We start from the raw sequence: 21,119 nt of genomic DNA, 5'->3' as shown, positions 1-21,119 counted from the left end.
CTATTGCACTGATGTTTAATGGGATGTTGCACAGGTCAGCCATATCAATGTGGGCGGAGGGGAGGGAGGCTTTGCTGCCTGAACCATTTCTCAGAAAATATCACTAAAGTGAATAACTTCAGCATTTGTGGCTTTTCCATTGCACAAATAACCAGTAAATATGCCCAAGGCACCTTTTCCCACTGATTTGTTTTCATAATAGCATTAATATGCTGGCTGCAGTGCAGTTTCAGGGAACGTGGATGTTGATCTTAAGCTCTCGAAGCTTTTCTGAGTGAGACTTCAGACCAAGCTGGTTTTTGGACTATTGTTGGATATGTTGTAACTGACTGAATAAAAGGGTTTTAATAGAAGATAGATGAGGAATGGGGACAGGCTCCCTGTGGCTCTTTAGAAAATTACTGCTAATCACCAGCGGAGAGCTGCTGATCTGAATATATACCAGAAGTAAGTCCAGCCCCCAATACAGCAGAGATCTCCAATGGCCTTCTTGCCAAGTTGTAGCAGTTTGAATTGAACAACCCTATTTTATGCAAATCGTTACCATTCTATTCCTAGCTCTGACACTGACTTGCTGCAGGACAACAGGCTAATAATCCTAGTGTTCTCTCCAGAAGTACTGAGCATCTGTGGGTCATATGAAGTAAGTGTGGTGGAAGCCAGGAGGAATGGAGGTGATCAACATCTACAAAAAAAACCAGGCCCTGAATCTCTCTCCCTCACTTTCCTAATTTATAACCAAGGGATACCTATCCACATTTGTAAAAAGCTTTGAATTTCCTTAAAAGCTCTATTACAGACTCCTTCCAACTATGGATGTTGTCTTTACATTTAGATGATATGAAAATAAGTTGGCCAGTTTCTTTAATATATTCAGGAAAAGACAAAAGCTGAAAATGTGGCTAAACTGTTCCAACGTCACCATAATGAACTACTACTGTACAAATAAGGTTAGCTGAAAAGGATTCTACTCATACCATTTGTGGCCTAGCCAGGCACTGCAGGCAGTGATCCTCATTAGAATACGCCAGGAAAGGGTCCCAAGGAAGTCATGGGTATAAGGTAGAGGCTCCACCTGGGCCCCAATATGCTGTTGCTTCTTTTAAGTATGAGGGCAAAGAAGAGGCAGCACGATTTAGGCTCTGAGGCAAAACATTTTTATTAGCTTTTGATATTTCAACCCTACCTACTTAAGCTGTGACTAGAACCAGAACATTTCTCTCTGTAAAAAGACTTCCATGAACTAGGACAAGCTGTAAAAGTCTTCCTTGGTTGATGACCTTTGCAGTAAAAGTTTAAACTCAAAATGGATTTTTTGAAAGTTTTATCTTCTAACTTAGCATCTAACCAAGATCTTACCCAAGTTCTCCTCCAAAATACATATGTAATACACACAATCATACTACAAAGTCAAGTATGGAAACAAGTAGTGTAGGAGGGAAATAAAAATAAGGTAATAGTTCACTAGCCAGACACACAGGTTATATGTAACACACATACCATAAATGGAACATTTAAAAATGAAAATAAATTAAGGTTACGTCAAAGTTCCTGCTTCACTTTTCTAGTTATCTCCTCAGTATAATACATACTTCTGCGTTATGGGTCACAGTGAGGGACTTATCAAATTTAAGAAAAAAAACATTGTTAGATAGAAACTGTTTCATCAGAATAAATCAATATTTGAGATACTCCTTCACATGGCAATGGTGTCTATAGGAAGTCTGCTGTATCAGTTATTCAAACTAGGGGCATCTCTTTTTTAAATTACTTCGGATTTCTGCAGGATATCAGTTGCTAAACTAAACAGCCATATAACTGGCCTTGTATGGTAGTAAGGATCAAGTAGTCTACATTGTGATTGAACAGATGTTCTGCATTAGTCCTTTCATTGCTTTAGTCAATGTGTGTATGTTAGTCTCATCCTGATACCTGCACCTTGGCAGCAGCGTGATTCTAATAAGCAATTATTTTACAGAACTTAAACATTTTCAGGAGACCAAAACATGATGCTATTAAGGACCCAAAGTCACCATATGAATAATGCTAGCATGTTGAACACAGGCTTAAAGGGGTTATACAAATAAAATGTTGTTCTACTTTACCTCCTATACATGATGCTTCTGGATAGCCATTTACAGGTTGTGAGCCAAAATTCTGGGTATGTCAGTCATAATACATTACAATTTCTCACAAAGAATGTAGTAGTCTTTAGAAAACATTAGTAAGCACCCTGGCTCACCATTACTAGGCACTGTTAGTAGGCACTCCCTGTTAACTATGACTAAGAGAGATCTACATTATCTTGGATAGGGCTTGTGCTGCACATTTGAAGTAGCCCACCAAATTAGAAAACAAACTTCTGCCCTGGCCTTTGAAGTTTTGTAATACACAATGTAGAAAACAGACTGCTTAAGAAATACATTTTAAAGGGTATTGAACAGATATTTCATCTAATTATCAATCAGTATTACAGTAAAACTTCCCAGCTGTACTCCTTAAAATATAAGATGGTGAATGTACATTGCTGTAGAAATTCAATTTCACTAATAGGCTCCTGGTTTTGTCCATTTAGATCATTTTTACTTGTTTAACCAAACCTTTCAGAGCAGAAAATAGTTAACACTTTAAAACATACTCAAAACAGTTTATATTTTATTTGTATCAAATCTTCAGTGTTAAACCTAAAAGGAGAAAAAATACCCACAAGATGATCTATAAAAAGGTAGAACAGCATTCCGTCCCTGTACTGAATGGGTAGTGCAGAGAGGGCTGCACCTCTGATGTTTAGTCCATGAGGTTGTGAAGTTTGGAGATTGTGTCTACTGCCCGGTGTTATCTGGGTTTGTGGTGGTGTTTTCAGTGCCAATAGGTTGCACATTGTCTGCAAGATTGTGTGCATGCTCAAGAAACAAGTCTTTAAGTACACTAAGCTCCTTTGTCAAAAGCTTAATTTTTGCCTCCAAACGTTCATTTTCTTCTTTAAGCTGGTTGACCCTCTGCAGCGTATCTTGTGCTTTCTGCTTGCTTTTTAACCGGCTCTTTTTCACTGCCATGTTGTTGCGCTCTCTGCGTTGGCGATATTCATCACTGTTTCTATCCACGGAGGAATTCTTTTTGCCCTGTTTGCTTGGAGCCACAGCTTTGCCTCCACCACCAGGACTAACTGGCACCAGCTGAGGAACCTGTTGCAAACCACTTGTGTGTGCTTGTGTGTGAATCACACTTATACCATTTGCTTCTGTAGTGGTGTTCTGCTGTGATGTTTTGCTCATTTGGACAGACTCTTCTTTAACACCACAATACGATTTGTTAGAGATGGTGAAAAACTGTTAATAACTTCTATAATATGTTGCCAGCAAATCTTCACATGGATTACGGGCAAGTTGAACCTAACAGAAAAATAAATTCTATGAAACATTTAAAATGCCATGTTCAGCTATGATCTTACACCTCACTAGCAGTAGCGTACACTACTGCTGGTACATCTGGCAGTAACTGTTTATTATGCTAGAAACAGAGAAACTGCCATTACTGAGATATTTCAGAAGTCTCATCGAATCATTTGGGTTGGAAGGGATTGTTAGTGGGTCATCTAGTCAACCTCCCATTATTATGCTTGGATTAATTCAGTTATTCCAAAATCATCCCTGATGTCTAGCCACGCTTGAATAGCTCCAGTTTCATAACCCCAATCTTGGCAACGCATTTTACTGTCTAACTTTTCCTCCAATTATATAGTTTCTCTTAATTTTCAGACTGAATTTTCACTGCTGCAGATTAAACCTATTAATAGTCTGACTCTTGACCCAACAGTAATCGTTGATCCTTCACCTCTTTAGACTATCCCTCCCTGTACATACACGTAGACAAGTTTCGAATTAATCTCCTTTTCTCTAGGCTGAATAAATCTTACAGTATTTTCCAAACCTTTTATCTGCCCTCTTTTGAATTTGTTTCACTTGGGTCTGTTTTTTGAAGATATGATGCCCCAAACTGAACTCAGTGCTCCAATTAAGGCCTAACAATGCTAAACAGAGTGGAATAACTACTTCATTTAAGGTAAATGAAAAATATTTTCTATGGGTTTAAACTACAAAGTTAATTCGTGTTCGTTCTGTCTGAATGTATGCTTTCCAATGTAAAGTGTTCCCATTTCAGTTCACAATACTATGACAAAATGAAGTAGCAGCCAAAATGATTAATGAGAAAGTGTTAGCTTAACATGCTAATTGTTCTTTTTAAGGAGACTAAGTAGCCCTGCAAAGAAATACTTACAATATATACTTGATCAGAAACTGTCATCATGAAGGATATCGTATTTATACTAGGAATGGCTGGGAAGGTCCAGAGTCCCTATTTTCAGACACTCATAACTTTCCAAACAAATTGCCCTTTGAGCTAGAATTTCTCTACTTGACCTCAGACCAAAAGTGATTATATATATATATATATATATATATATATATATATATATATATATACACGTGTGTGTGTGTAAGATGGTCTTTTAGCAATGAATCAAGTGACTCTCTAAATAAAGATGAAAAAACTTTCAAGCTTGTCAATAACTTAAGGCCCTGATTCTGCAAATAGTTAACAAGGTGCTTAAGTGTATACACCATTAACTTCAATCGGAGCAAAGTCAGGCTAAAAGAGCACTTTTTGAAAATCCAACTTTATAGTAACGCAGTGTGTGTGTAATTGGAGCATCGCACATTGAAATACACAGCTGTATTTAGTTGAATGGTTATGCATTCAAATAAATGCAAGTAGCGTTAAGGTAATAGTCTGTACAGTGAGGCCAGAGCTTGAGGACTGTGATGTCACCAGAAACTTAGACAGTATTAAAGTACTGGTTTCCTAATCGATACTGTCTTCTTTTATTACATGGATTCATTAAGAAAATTCTCTCCTACTTCCTGTTCTCTGACTTCCACTTTAGAGAGAGAGAACATCAGCACAGATGCCTGAAAAATCTGTAAGTCACCGCATATACAATCTCACACATCATTTACCAACATTAGAGTCACCTCACTCACCTTGTCTCTCTAATATCCTGGGATGGACAGGGTTGCAACTACACTACATTTTCAAGCATTGTTTTTTAAATGTACTCAGCAGCTCTGTATAAATTCTGTTTCCAAATGATTTAATCAAAACTGTATTCACAAAAAGTTGCATAATTTCTCTCCTGTATGCTCTAGACCCTTCATAGAACAACCCAGGAAATGAAAAGTGAAAGCAAGTAAGAGATAAGTGTCACACTCGGTTGTGCCCAGCAAAGAGGTGGAATGTATAGCCAGTGTGTGAGAAATCCAGGCAAACCAGATTGTGTCCAAGTGCCAGGCATGTACAAGCCGCACACATTCCACGTGAAGGCTGTGACAGTCACATTAAGAGAACCACCTCAACCACAAACAAGCTGAGGCAACTGAGCGTGCAAACACAAGTTGTGTATTTAAAAAACAGGTGGGACCCACAAGTACTAACTGACAAGTCAAAAACAGGAGGATTGATTTCTCTTCATGTTGGGTTAAAAGAAAATACCTTATTTGCATAAAATGACCCTGCACTAACAAGACCTGATTGTTAAGGGCATAGCACAATAGATGGACTATCTGACTCCTGCACACAGATAACAGATCAACACAGATGGTTGTAAATGAGACACTGAGCTTATTAATGTCTGCTGTAAGAGCAAAGACAAATGGGTATCTTCAGGGTTATCGTCAGTCTATACAGAGGACTATTCCCTTATTGTGGGGTCCCTGTTTTTTCTTAGCTGGCTTCATTCAGTCGCTAGCAATTCATATATGTCAATTTTCACATAGGGCAATGAAGGTGACGTGCAACTTCACACCAATATAAAGGAAGGATTCATTTGAGAATTCCTGTCTTTTACTGACTCTGATAATTATAATATTTAGCTCTTGTACAGCACTTTTCATCCATAGATCTCAAAGCACTTTATAAAAGGATGTCAGTAGTATTATCCCTATTTTACAGGTGGGGAAACTGAGGCACAGAAAAGGGAAGTGACTTGCCTAAGGTCACCCAGCAGCGCAGTGACAGAGCTAGTAACAGAACCCAGGTCTCCTAAGACCCAGTCCAATGCTCTATTCACTAGGCCATGTTAAATGTACAATTATATTGTAGAAGTTGATAGGCCAAATGTTAGCCTACTCTATGTATTTGTTTAGCAGATGTTTAATATTTATTTAATGTTACAAGCTCAAATAAAATGCTACCAGCACAGCAACCCTATAATAATAAATCAATGCATACACATGACTGAAGCAGGGAAATGTCAATAAAAAAAATCAATTTCAGTTTCAAGTTTTTCAGGGTGTCATTAAAGGACTGTTTTAATTATGAAAAATACCCTCATTAAGGTATTAATGAAATACAATACAAACCATTTCAGTGCATTTCAGCCATTAGCTACAAAGCTAACATTTTAATATCCATTTCTATTTACACTGTTAAGTTTGGAACATTTTCTAGACAAGCAGCTATATTTTTTTTCACAACTTGAGTGTATAAAAGAGACTGTGGTTGCAATTTACACGCAAGTAAAATTCAGAGAAAAGCTGAATAAATCAGCATTACCTGATCATTTCAGTGTTTCTGCTCAAAACTTCTTCCACAATAAATGTGCCCTTGCACAGTCAAAACCCTTACACACTAAAAAGCAATTTCCTTAAAATGACTGAGAAGTGCACTGAGAAGTGTGGCACATTTATCTGCTACCAAAAAAATCTTCGTAGTGAAAATAGTATTTCAGGGCAGAAGGAGCCCATGTAGCCCAGATAATGTCTATCCAGCTGTATGTGCCTGTCTAGGCCTTGTCTTTAATAAGTTCTTGACTGCAGCTCTTAAAGCAACCTTTGGTAATTCATGCTACACTGAGCTCTTAGGTCCTGATTCCCCTAACTATGCAGCTAATTTGCAAATGCACATGGACAGATTCTCAGCAAGCCAGCTCCATGTGCAAGTACTAGATTTGCACGAACTGCACATGGATGTTTATTAAAGTCAGGGTCCTAGCATTTGCTTGTTTCTTAATTTTTGACTTGTGCTTGTTACCCTCCCAAATAATACTCTGAATCTCTAACACACGCAAAATTGTATACCTCTCAAACAGACCCCATGTGAACCTTCTAATTACACTCAATTTATGTAACTTTTGTCATGTTGCTGGTTTTGGACATATGCTATCCTACCCCCCAGTCCATTACTCCTAGGGCCCTCATTAACTATGTTTGGACAAGTCCAGTTAGATAACATGTTAGTAACAGTAACATGCAATTGCTTTTTGTACTTTTCAGGATTCTGAAGAGGAGGTTGGATCTGGATAGCCCATGCCCAACAAGCACCCCACCCAGATCTTGACAAGTCTCTTCATGTTGCCAAATGTCATGTTTTTGTTTTCCTACTGTAAGTATTTAATGTGATTTTAGCATTAGCTTGGGGGAAGGAGGAAAAGACCAATTTCTCCTCCCTATTCAAATGGTTTTTTAAAAGCTTTAATGTGACAACTGAAGGATCAAGGGAATGTTCACTGAGTGTGGCACTTTCCACCTCCAATTTCAGATCGTAATCGTAGGTTACCACCGTCTGATAGCTGTTTAGTGGGTTAAGTGCAACTCTTGCTAGAGAGATGTCCACGTCACAAAAAACCTCCACCTTAGTTGGTGGTCCCTTCAGCCCTTTACTTCTCTGTCAAGACTATCAAACCAACTATTTTGTCCCAAAAGATCTGTCCAGGTCAGAGTGCAGGACTGTTGGCAGGCAGTGCTGGGAAGTCTGCACTGCTGCTGCCTGTGCTGTACCTGTTCTGAAACAGAGGACTTTGATCTCCCAGGCTGTCAGTCTACCATTTTCCACAAGCAATAATTTCACAGGAAATAACACTTTAATAAGCAATTTGAACAACTGCGTAGTAGATATGTAGTAATAGCTCAGTGAGCATTGTTGTAGGCCCACAGGCATCAGCTAGCGAGCACCCAATTTCAGTAGACCCCTGAACATCATCCAGTGGAGGCCAAAATGCAAATGCCTGCAGTTTAAGCAAATCCCATAGCAAAATATAATCATTTTTCCAGCTACCTGCAGGGTACGTGAATGTGTATATTGCTTTAAGCGTAAGAGATTGTTTGGTGTTTGTGAGGATGCAACTACACTCAGTGATGCTAAGGAATACATTAAGTACAGATTGTAAACAGTTTAGGCTCTAAATATGAATTACTGAAATCAGATAAAGAATGTTTTCCAGATTTTGAATAGAGACTTTAAAAATAATAAAATAAGTGCTTGCTCTTCTAACTCCCAATGAACATTCAGCTAGAATTCAAAGATCTGACTTCAATGATCCTAGTCATATTAATTTCCTTAGAAGCAGAGGAAAAGGGGTAAATTATATTTGTCACACTGAAGAACAAATACTCCTCCTTTTGCCTAAGCTTCTAAGATACTGTTATAAATAGTGGAGGGTAAAACATTAACCCTTTTGAAGTCCTTAAGAATGTCTCTTTATAAGTCAATATTCTGTTTAGAAGCTTCTGTTATGGGCTGTTTAGATTTTATGATAAACAAAATGTTAATTTGGCTCATTTTTTGAGTAACAATTCTTACCACTTCTTCAGCACTTCAGACATTCATTTTGCTCCTTGCCTATTTTCTGAGAGGTGAGATAGAGTTGACTATGATCATCTAGGTAGAATGCCTTAAGTGTATAATTTTAAGTCAACTGTCTTGTTTATACTACCCAAATAGAAACTGAACCTGAAAGGTGCTGAGTATTTCTAATTTCCTTCTGACTTCAGTGGGCCTGTTCACCTGAGCTAAAACCGCAGGACTGTATTCAGTCCAGATAATGGTATATAAATGACAACAGAATAAAAGCTCCAAACCTACATTTGCTGTACACCTCGGTTAAAGGCTCAATCCTGCAAGGTGCTGAGCACTCTCAACTCACAGGACCAAGACTGCTCAGAACAGGGCCCTAAATCCACTACCCACTAACTGCTGTCACAAAGAAGATCAAAAGAAAATATTCCTCTTCCATGCTTTCCTAGATATCTCAACTGTTTTTCTACATGTCATGGGAAAACTGTGTAACAAAAATATAATCACAACCTCTAATTATGAAGAAATGTAACCAAGTACTTTAAATGTCTTAAATATAATAAAATAAAAATCATGCAGGAGCTGTCATCAGTTTCATGGTGTAGGACAAGATACAGAAAGCAAAGTCAGATATATTCAGTGCAAATAATTTATTTTTTAAAATATTTATGTAGGGATATGAAGATTTGTCTGGGAAAACAAAGGTTTTATGAAAATACTCAAAACTCCCTTGAAGAGTCCAAAAGAGAAAAAGTGTATATGCCCAGTTTAATTCAAGATCATTAGCTCCCTGAAATCTTGAAAAAATCTGAACTGCAGATTTCCTGGGGGGGGGGGGGGTTGGCAAAGAGAAGGACATCACAAGTACCATAAACAAAGGACAATGTCAAATGAAGGTGTGTACATACTTACCAACACCATCATAAGATTATTGAAATAAACTTTTAAAATTCAGTTTACTTTTCAGTATTTATATATTTCCCTCTGGCTTAGTCAATTTCATTTTCATTTATAGTCAGTTTCATTTTCAAGTTCCCAACATGCCCCTTGTAACCAATACAGGGGACTTTTTTATAAAATTAACTCTTTAGTTTCCACTTTGAAATTTTTTTCAACTTACAAAAACATCTGAAAAGCTTCCAATGATCTAAATTTCTAACTACATGAATCATGCCCCTGTAAAAGTGTCCCTCAAAAGAACTACTATTCTAACACCATAGTTTCATCCCTTTTATTCATATTACTTGTGATGTCGATGAAGAAAAATCAGAAGTCTGCAGCTCAGAATTGTCAGGATCTTAAGGAGGTAATTTTGCTGAATACAGTAGTACATACATTTCCAGACAGCCATATACAGTTTCCCCCTTTGGGAATCCTACAAAAAAGTTGTAATCTTTTGACAAAACCATTGCTCTTCACCTTTAATTCCCAAGTCTCTCTACTACCCCTGTAAACTATGAAAACCTTAAAAACATAAAGGAATTTTAAAAGTACCTTTTTTTGCCCCACACATAAAAGATACTTTTTTTAAAAATTCCTTTTTGTTTTTAAGGTTATGTTTGACTTCACTTTAGACCTGCATAGTGCTGTTTACGACAGTGGTTCCCACCAGGAAGTTAGACTAGTACAGCACCCAACAGGAAAGGAGGGCTTCATTCTGAACCCCGAGGATTATATTTTTATTCACAAACTATTTTGATCTCTAAAGTATTAAAGGAAAGCTGAAGGAATCACTTAACACTGTAGCTAATACATCCAGCTATGCATAAATATGAATAGTAAATATTTTTATTAACATGCTGTGCTCCTAGCCCACCTTGCTGATGTCTTTGAGTGACTGGATCTTCCATTTCCAAAAGGTGCAATAAAAGCTTGTGTACAGCAACTACACATTTTTCAAACAAATAGGCTTTCTGGAGAGGTTATTCACCTTTGTGCCCTAGGCCTCAATCATCCTCTTACTGTTGATCTCTATGTCAGTATTTGCACTTCTCCTAGCTTGAGGGTGTGTCTGTGGTTTTCCCTCGCTCTTGCCCCCCGGCCCTTCTCTTACGGCTGCCCCACGGGGGGTAGGGAGGGAGAGGGGCGCTCTGTGTGTGTCTGTCCCTCCCCCATCAGGAAGCAGGGTGTGGTTGGGGACTCGGGGAGCAGAGGCCTGCCTACCCTCTCTCCGGGCTCCCCTCTCCGTGCCAAGCATGACTTCATCCCAGCGGGGAGGAGAGTTGCCTGGAGATTGCATCATACGCTCTCCACGCGAAACACCACCGCGTAACCGTGAGGAAAGTCCCGGCCCCCGAACCCCTCACTCGCCCTCTCCACGACCCCCTAGACCGCACAGACCCGAACTTCCAGCCCCACCCCGCCCTACCTCTACTGACCCCGCCCCATTGAGAGACACCCCCCCCAGACGCCTCCACCGACCAGAACTCCCAGCCCCACCCCAGACCACCCCCACAGACCCCGCCCCCCACACATGCCCACCCCAGACCACCCCTTCAGACCCCGCCCCATTGACCAGACCCCCCCACCTACCCACCCCACATCTCCAACAGACCCCACCCCCACCCGACAACTCTCCCTAGACCCCCGTAAGCTCCCACAACTCCCCGATCGGCCCCCCGCTGCACCCCTCATCCTTCCTCTTCAGCAGCCCCACAGCTTCCTCCTCCCGCGCCGCCCCGCTTCGGCCTGTGCCCGGTGGCATTCCCCCACCCACCCCGGGGGTACCGGGCCTGGCCGGCTCCCCCTCACCGGGGACGGGAGGAGGGTCTCGCTGCGCGCGGCGGAGCGGCCCCGCGCCTCACCTGGCCCGGGGATCGAGACCGGTATCGATCAGGGAGGGGGGCGCGGGCTGGGCCCGAGTCTCTTTCTTTAAACTGGTGAGTGAAGGCGAGCGGCGATTGCGAAACCCTTCTCCTTCGGCCCAGCGTCCTAGCCAATCAGAGGCCGGCCTGCCGCAGGGATGATGCAATAGCCGCCCCGATTGGCAGTCCCCAGAGCCAATCAGACACCCCACTTCTCTCTTAAAGAGAGAGGTACTGTTTTTGTGGGGTTGGTAAATCCCCCTGGGGCTGGGCACTGCCCTCTCCCTCCACGCTCCCATCCCACCCATATCCCAGGGAGCGCTTTTCCCTCGGGTGGGGGAGAGCCGTTACCCCAATAGCCCCCCCCGACAGCGGGGGGGTAAAACCTGTTATCCCAAGAGCCCCTCACCCACACCCTGCCTGACACGAGGGCGGGGGGGTTAAAACCTGTTACCTCAATACCCCCCCACTGCCTGAGATTGGGGGGAACCTGTTATCCCAATAGCCCCTCACCCACACACTGCTTGAGACTGGGAGGGAACCTTTTACCCTTGTACACCCCCCCCCTCCCCGCCTGAGACTGGGTGGGGAGTAAAACCTGTTATCCCAATAGCCCCTCACCTACACACTGCCTGACACGGGGGCGGAGGGGGGGGGGAACCTGTTACCCCAATACCCCCCCACTGCCTGAGATTGGGTGGGAGGTAAAACCTGTTACCCCAATAGTCCCCCGCACTGCTTGAGGGGAGAACTTGCTACTGCGATAACAGTCCCCCACACACACTGATTAGAGGGGGAAGGAAGGGGTTTCTAGAAGGTGCTCCAAGCAGAAAACTCTATCTTTCATGAGCTATGTTTGTATAATAAACTGGCCTAAAGAAGCCATGGACCAGGGAAAATGAGCAAGCCAACACCCCCCATTTCTTGAAGATCCTTCTATGGCTGTTTGTAGGTTCTGTTCTAATTCACCTTTGTCTTTCTGTATCTTTCTATTCTGGTGAAATCTATGACCGAGAACTCTTATTAGTAATCTTCGAAATCCAGGAATTTGTAGTAATTTTTATCAACCAACAGTATAAGTAGATATTGGACAATCTATTGGATATTAAATCCCAGTTTCTTTGTTGCATCCTCCCTGCAGTATCTCCATGATCTCTCAGGGCTACATGTCATTTCCCACTCAGCAGCTGCAGTTAGATAGATGCCTTGTAAGATGTTAATTAAAGGCCTGGAGAACATTCGAATCAACATAAAACAAAAACCATTACCCCCCCCCCACACACACACACACACAAAGGAAATGAATTGTATGTTTTGGTGTACATGCCATGTCTGCCTACATTCCTTACTCCTGGGGGCATTCTGTGCCAAAAAAATTAAAAATTCTTCTCACAGTATTTTAAAATTCTGCAAATTTTATTTATCAAAATAACACTACATAAGCATGCCAGTTTCAATTATTTTGGTAATTTATTTCAAAATATGTGTCAGCAAGTATGTCTGTAACAATACAGACACAAAAATTTCTCCAGGATTAGAGAAACCACTATGACAACCCAGTTCCTGTTTCTCTGCCTCCTCCCCCCCACCCTCCCCCGCCTCCCCCCACCTCCTTAAGCCCAGCTGGGGGCAGGGAGGGAAGGGAGACACCCAAAACCCCTCCCCCCCAGAGCCCACCTGCACCCCCCCCAGCCAATACATCCGCATCCCCTCCTCCTCAGAGCCCAACCGCAGGGCCCCCCCATTGCCAAACACCCATCCCCCCTAGAGCCCAGGGATCAGAGGGAGAAACAGCTTGATGCTCTGTCACAGGCTTGCACGGAGTCAGTTTCCTGCGCAGCACCATCTCCTTCCCCCAGGGTGTAATGGGAACTGCAGCTGCCAGGAACCCTCTAGCTCAGTGGGTCTCAAACTTTTTTACTGGTGACCCCTTTCACAGAGGAAGCCTCTGAGTGAGATCCACCTAATAAATTAAACACACTTTTTAATATATTTAACACCATTATAAATGCTGAAGGCAAGCGGGATTTGGGGGGATTTGGGGAGGTGGAGGTTGACAGCTCGCGACCCCCCATGTAATGACCTCGTGACCCCCTGAGGGGTCCCGACCCCCAGTTTGAGAACCCCTGCTCTAGCTCTCTTCCCCTTCCCCCAGCAGTGTCTTCCATGGGCAAGCTGGGCTCTGCAGAATCCAATGGCCCCTAGTGGCTGCTAGCAGCACTGCAGCCCATTTCTGTGGAGGAAAGGAAATTCTGCATGCACGCTAATTTCTACAAAATTCTGCATTGCGCAGTAGCGCAGATTTCCCCCAGGAGTAATTCATGTCTGGCACACTGCTTTCCTGAAAGCAAACTAGCCTGGCCTCAGTCAGAAGAAATTTTAGTGACAACAATGAGAGGAAACCAAGCTAACATTATTGCTCTTCTGAACTAGGCAACAGGTGAGCTCCCTTTTAGCATTGTATAAGAGGAACTTAGTTACTTCTCAAATGTAGATTCAACTTCTTGGGCTGAAAGTGGAAAAAGGTCACCCAGCGCCTCTCTGGAAATGTCCTTCCCGCTAACACAGCCTCTTGTGTCAAAGAAAGAAGGAGTTCTTACTCACGTTAGGTATGTTCCTGTCAAAACCCCATGACCAAACTGTAAGATTTCTGTTTAACCACAACCCCAATCTCAGAGGCAGGGGATCTATCAGGGTAAACACTTTTACCCTCTCCTCCAATTCCAAGCAGTGTGGGTGGATGGAAGGAAACTATTGGCATAATAGCTTTTAGCCCCGCCCATGCACGCGCACACACACACACACACACACACTCAGTGCCAGACTGAGTGCACAGGGCTATTGGATTAACAGATTTGCTCACACATACCTCCAAAGCCTCAGGAAGTGTGTGTGGGGGCTATAGGAGTAACAGCTTTTATACCCACAAGATACAGCCCAGATATCCTGAATTCTGCACGCACAGATACACATGTAAAAATATGTGCTTATTTGCATACCCAATTTGCATATGCATTATTGTCATGCTGGCTATTTGTATCAGCAGTCGTAGGAAATGCATGCAGCAGTTCTGAAAACTTAGGGCTATATGATCAATTTTTTATGTTGCTTGCATGTGTGAAACATTGATTTTTGACCAAATTTAGGTGTTCAAGTTCATGTGTAAGCCAAGACTGTAATACAATGTATTGACCCTATACCTGCCCACACAGTGTTTTGGTGTACACAAAGGAAACATGCTAGTAATAGCATTTGTATGCACAAATATAATAATATGGTTTTGCCAGATACATAAAAGATTTTGGGCCTCTGGTCTTATGTGTGTTTTTTTAAGCCTTGTAGAAATAAAACATATCTTGAGGAAGAATTCTGAAGATTAGTCTGGACAAATTACTCAATTCATTGCTACCTGGGACTATTTCCTCACCAATCGCCAAACATTTGTTTTAACATCTTCAACTTTAATTTTGTTCTTTCTCCAGTTGAAACTCTTTGATGTTTTCTCTGATGGTATCTGCAGCCAGCAGCTTTTCACTAGTGATTTAATTCATATTACACCAACCGTATAAACAAAAATTTGAGGTAAATATGAAACATTAGCCAGGCCCTAATAATACTTGAATAATGTGTACTTCTAATATGCCTTCCTGGGACCTCAAATTGTGCCTTACATTCATTAATCCTCATAAGGGAAATCTGATGTAAGGAAAAATTTAGACTAAACTCATCATTTTAGGACCTGATCCTGCAAATATTTAACCACATACGTAACCTTATTCATACGAATAGTGTACAATGCTAAAAACTCAGTGGAACTACTCATGAATAAAGTTACATGCATGCTTAATTGTTTGCAAGATCAACTCCTCATTTCAGTGAGAACCAGACTGGGCCTTCAGGAAAGAGAGAAAACTGAAGAAACCTACCAACTAGTAGAGAAAGAAAATTGATTAATGCTGTCTAGATATGCCACTGATGTACACACCTTAACAAATTATTGCCAGGTAACTGGCCATGTACAATAGTTCTTGAATTCAAGTGTCACCAGAACTACCAAATCCCTGCTAGGATAGAATCCTTTCCGATTTGTTTGATGCTAGGTGGGCTCCCATAGCAATGTTCCAGTATTAATATTGTGCATATTGTAATAATATATACAGTTATATTAAAGTGAAGGTACCATTACCTAAAGACCATACTTTCCCTTAAGCCTTATGAACATTTTTAAGAAGGTTCACCACCTATCACCTAGAGTGCAAAAACTATTTGTCCTTGTTTTAATGTTTTTGAGGTTTTCTGTGTGATCCCAGTTTTATGCTCATTATTTGTACTTTCTTCTGCAAATGTTTTTGTTCATAAAGAAAAACAGTATGGGCCTTCATTTTCCCTTACATTTTCAGATTTAATGAGTCTGCATTTAGCAATTTGACTTTAGTCTTGCATATTTCTGTTGACATTTTACTTTCATGCTGGCTTTTTCATTAATAGAATGCTAATGCCAGGTCACAAGATGTGTATTTTTTTCTCTAGTCTCACACACACTTTCTTGAGATCAGACAAGAATGCAGGTAGGACACATGTGATTTTCATATTCTTGTGACATTTATTATATAAGAGTCAATATGTTCAAACCTGGGTGCCTAAACTTAGATACCTAATATATGGCCTGATTTTTCAGGAGTGTGGAGCAACCATAAATCCCACTGATGTCAACAGAGGATATAGATGCTCAACACCTATGAATATCAGGGAACTTATATTTAAACAGCTGAATATTGATACCGGAGTCTAATTTGGAGCACTCAGCTTTGAAAAGTTTTAATCAAGTTCCTCTGTATCCCCTTCTTCCATATTCTCTAAGGAGAACAGCTTGATCTGGAAGAAAGATATTTGTGCATCACATTGCTCATAGGTGCCTAAATTTTTAGGCCATTCTGAGACTGCCTTATCTAAAGGGGAGAAGATTGCCATGTTCTGGCAAGGTAGTAAATTGAATATCAAACTGTGGCTGCCTTTAAACTCTTTCCAGTTTTGCCTTAGATAACTAGGGGCGCAATTCTGCTCCTATTAAAATCATTGGCAGTTTTGCTGTTGACTTCAGTAGGACCGGGGTCAAAGCCCTAGCTAATCTTACCTCAGTATTTATAGCACTATGCTTAATATAAGGTTTTTTAGTTATCTAAGGCAAATGAAAAGGGGTGTTTTTTTTAAGTGGCCAGGGATAAATAATAGGTTTCTCACTGCCACCTGTTATGCTCCCATTCCTACAATGTGACAGGAGAGGCGAGGCTGAAGAACTACACAGGGGGAAAAAATGAAGTAGGTACATGGCCTGAAAGAAAAATACTATGTATCACAGGTACACTTGATTTAAATGGGACTCATTAGACCCAAAACAAGTCTGAACGAGAATAATGCACCAAGTAATAAAAGGTGAATTCTCAAGTACCCAGGCTTAGTAACTGCCACACCTGTCCTATATTCCCAAAAGCACAAATGAGGGCTGCAAGGATCAAGATAGCTTAGTATTTGAATGCATAAGGCCATGGCTCTTTTCCAAGGCTTGATCAGCCACTGCACGAAAATCCCCACCCATAATTACTAGGACATTCATAGTATTTGTCATGGGGAGTATTTTAATGAAGAATTTTGTCTGATTCATATACACCTGATATTAAACAGTGTTAATGGTTTAGGGATAAATCTTCAGTCAGTTGAAAAGCTTCTTGGTGGATCAGAACAATAGCTTGAACAAGGTAGCTATAAAAACAGTAATGAAATATGAGAGGCCTAGATCTGTTTATTCTCGTTTAGTCCCTTGCTGTGGGAAGGAGGAGGGCAAATACTCCTTAATTCTTGATTACTATTCTCCATAGCATCAATGGTTTTATTGTACCCCTGCAATGGTCTTTAAAATAATACACAAACCCAATATGCAGCTGCTTGAAAGAGGGGGAAAAGAAATCACAATCTAGTCACTCCCAGGTGTAGCCTGCCTGATTGTTTAGCCCCCCTGGACAGGAAAATTAGTAGAAACTGAGTTATTTATACTTGAATGATTTATACTTGAATGATACAAATTATACAGGAGGGAAATTTGAGAAAGCATATTGTGAATAACAGAAAATCTGTGATCGGCTTCAGTCCTGCTGCTGCTAATGTCAACCAGAATTTTGCTTTTTATTTCAGTGGGAGCAAGATCAGGACTTTTGTTAACCACATATGGTACGTTTCCTCTCCATCGAAGAAAATGTAAGTAACTCCATATCTTTATGTAAAAATTAGAGAGAGCACAAGAGTTCAGTCCTGTTCCAACTGAAGTAAATATCAAAACTCATTGATTTAATTAGGAGCCAGGCCCCCCTTTTTGAGCTTTTTGAAATGGAAACAAGTTCTAAAATAATTGCAGAATGCAACTACGTGTGGCTCTTTTGATTTTGTGTGCTTTCTGTCATGCCATGGTTTTCCTCAGTAAAACGAGGCTAGTTCACTAGCACATGCAGCCATTTGAAAGTCTCTGTCACACAAGTAAGTGTTCCCATGAGTACTCGCCTGCTTTTCCTACACGTTATAGATGGGTGCATAAGGAGACAGATAGTCTCTAGTCTGATTTTGTGGTCTGTAACAGACACCAACTAATATCCCATCTTGTGCTTTATCTGGAGGATGTTGATCCATAAGCATTCAAGATCATTTTCTTCCAAGTTATCAGTGACTCAGAAACAGGTAATGCCATTTTTGACGTAGTGCCACTCCCCCTTCCCTTTTGCCTACTTAGTCCTTTGTAAATAGGTTATGACCATTGATTTTAACATTTTAATCATACACATCATCCCATCAGGTTTCAAAAATACCAAGTAGATTGAATTTATGGTCATAAATGAGCAATTTCAGTTTCTCTTGTTTGTTATCCAGACTCCTAGTGTTGGAGTATAGGCAATTCAAGAATTTCTTCTCTTCATGTCCTTTGGTTCCTTGATTAATTTTGTTCTCAGCATCTCAATTTTGTGCTGAGTGCTTCTATCTTCCCTCTTTTTTCTACCCCATTTTCTATTAATTTAACTCCCTACTGACTACTCTTGCCAAAGTGTTCCTGAGGAGATCAGTCCCACCCCTTCTACTGAGGTGGAGGCCATCCAACCTATAAATGGGGAGTTCCATCTCCCCATGGAAAGTGGCCCAATGTTTCACTAAACCAAATCCCTTCATTTTAGACCACTCACCTATCCAGTGGGTTCTTTTCTAGAATCTTCTGCTTTTTGTCCTCCTTCACTTGTGGGACAGGAAAGATCTCAGAGAAGACTGCTTGGACATTCTTTTTCTTTAGCACACTTCCAAGTTCCCTGAAGTTATCTCAGATCTGTGATGTAGTGTCATTAGTGACAATATGAACAACTATCAAAGTCCTTGTGCATCAGCTTTAGAAGCCTATCCAATCTTAGAGTGGCATCTTGTGTCTTGGTTCCAGAAGACAGCATACCCTTCTATTGTCCTCCTGTCCCTTGAAGAATGTTCTTTTGATTCTTCTGAGTATTGACTGTCCAACAAGGATCATCTGTCTTCCTTAGATGATTGGCAAACTCTTTGCGGGAAAGCTTGATTATCTTACAGGTTGGGCCAAGCTGCCATCCACATGTGTGTCTTGATTTATGTTGCTTAATCATATTAAAGGACAGTTGATCAGAGTCATCAGTACATTCACTATGGCCATCCATTAGCAATGGCTTTATTTCTAGGCGTGATATTCTCAATAGTATGGAAATACCCAGAAAGCTCTCAGATAATCCATACTCTAGCAGTATTGGTATCTGAGCTCTGGAAAAAGCTACAGCATTTGTGTTTGTGCTTTTAGATGCACTGAATTCCACACACTAGAAGTTTCAAATGGATACCAGGTTCTCAACATAGAAACTTCAGAAGATACCCCTCAAGATCCATGCAAATAAATGGATATTTTTGGTTTCTAGAAGTTAAGAAATTATCATTTTGTGTTGACCTAAAATTAATCTTTTTTTTTAATTTTTGGTGAACCAAAAAGTTAAAATGTTTAATTTCCACCCCTGTTATATTTCAATTTTGAGCATTTTTAATATTTTTTAAAAACTAATAAAATTGAACTACATTTTAAAAAAAGTCACTTATGTTCTTATGTGTTCTTTGCAAGCCAGATTTGGGGTAGGCTGCAATAACTTTTGCCCTCCAGGTCATTCCTAACTGTGGGTCAAAATCTGTAATACATTGTTTTCCTTTAGGATAATACTATAATTATCTAGTTACATTATAAACCATTTTAATACTTGTGTTAACACCCTGGGCACCCAAAGAACTTTACGGCTTGATTCTTTTCCAGGATGCATGGGCACATGTTGCTTATCTAGTAGAATCATCTGCTGAGCTTGTACAGGCTTGCATGTGTGGCATCCATTGTTATGAAATGCACAATGATGTGCACCTGCTTAACTAAGACCAGAATCTTGGCCTCAGACTACATTATTATAGAAATTCCAAGCTTGGCTAACCAAACATCTGTGTATTTATTTGTGTCCATTCATAAATGATTAAATTCATTCCTATGCAGTGCGTCCAGAAAAGGTCTATGCACCATTTAAGTCATAGTTAAGCCCTATCTTAACTATTTAAGTGGGACTTAAATGGTTCATAGGCCCTGTTATTATCGACATAAATATAATGCAGTATTTTAAGATACAGCACACAAAACATGTTACATTAATTCTTTTTATAACAGTGCAGCTCAAACACTGATATTATTATATCTATGTCTGATTAGGAATTTTGCCTGCATAAAGAATACAGGATCAAACCCTACTTATTTGTCTAAGATTAAAAGTTAACTTTACTAATGTCGGAAATTGTTTACACCTCTCAAATTCCCCATGAATTCAATGGATGTTTTGGGTGAGCAAAGAATGAAGGATTTTATGCTGATATTAACAACTATAAATAGTTTACATGAATAAATATTTGTTCCTGATTTACTTATTGACTAGATAAAACTATTCAGAGTGAATAATTTAGGACCTGATCCTGCAAAAACTTATGCACATGCATAACTTAACTGAGTTGAAGTTACGCATGTGTGTACATTTTTTGCAGGATGGGGACCTTATTCTGTGAATATAGCCTTTTTGACTTATAAACAGACTAATTTTTTAAAATGTTTATTTGTTTAAAATTAAGAACATATTTCAGCTCATGGGCTCTCCATAAATTATTTGCTTCGGCTTTGTATTTGGTTGGTTTTGTATCTGGTTGTTCGCTATTTGGCATGTTAATTGGTCACCTAAGTCACATATTATTGTTTCTACTTCTTGGTTGGATGATTGAATGTTTTATTAGGGAAATTTCAACATTGCTTGGTGAGCCCTTCCAACATGAGACTTCATATAAATACACTAGTACAACAATTCATTAGATTTTTACTTTCTGAAACATTCTTGCAAGCAAAAAACCCACTCATGAATGCTCCTGGAAAACAAACAAAAAGGGTTGTGAATTCCCTCTAAATGAGTTCTCCATTTTTATCTAATGTGTGATGGAAAATACTTTTTTGGAGCATTCACTCAATTCTACTAATGACTACTAATAAAATGTAAAAAGTAATGGAAATTGTCTGTTGGTCTAAGTTACTCCACTTGATATGTTAATTTATATTTTACAGCAACA

General features: G+C 40.2%; 1 protein-coding gene and 1 long non-coding RNA gene across 3 annotated transcripts in view; one reads left to right on the top strand and one right to left on the bottom strand.

Moving 5' to 3' along the window:
* Nucleotides 1-1,141: 1,141 nt before the first annotated feature.
* On the bottom strand, nucleotides 1,142-11,575 carry CEBPG (CCAAT enhancer binding protein gamma). Its single transcript, XM_048870792.1, has 2 exons — nucleotides 11,436-11,575; nucleotides 1,142-3,392 (listed from the first exon to the last, which is right to left on the bottom strand). The coding sequence occupies exon 2, from the start codon at nucleotides 3,273-3,275 to the stop codon at nucleotides 2,823-2,825; it is 453 nt and encodes a 150-aa protein (XP_048726749.1). The 5' UTR covers nucleotides 3,276-3,392; nucleotides 11,436-11,575; the 3' UTR covers nucleotides 1,142-2,822.
* Nucleotides 11,421-21,119, top strand: part of LOC125645370 (uncharacterized) — a 35,297-nt gene continuing 25,598 nt past the window's right edge. For both annotated transcript variants that reach the window (XR_007359288.2, XR_007359287.2), the window contains exons 1-2: nucleotides 11,421-11,510; nucleotides 17,625-17,687. This is a non-coding gene — a long non-coding RNA (uncharacterized LOC125645370). The remainder of the gene's footprint in view (nucleotides 11,511-17,624; nucleotides 17,688-21,119) is intronic.

This window comes from Caretta caretta, chromosome 12 (assembly GCF_965140235.1).
Source record: "Caretta caretta isolate rCarCar2 chromosome 12, rCarCar1.hap1, whole genome shotgun sequence".
Lineage (NCBI taxonomy): Eukaryota > Metazoa > Chordata > Testudines > Cheloniidae > Caretta > Caretta caretta.
Note: the sequence above shows the minus strand (reverse complement) of the source record. Positions and strands in the feature narration are given on the sequence as shown.

Bases quoted from the DNA above. Each gene is read 5' to 3' on its own strand.
- CEBPG (XM_048870792.1), bottom strand. From the start codon at position 3,275: ATGAGCAAAACATCACAGCAGAACACCACTACAGAAGCAAATGGTATA.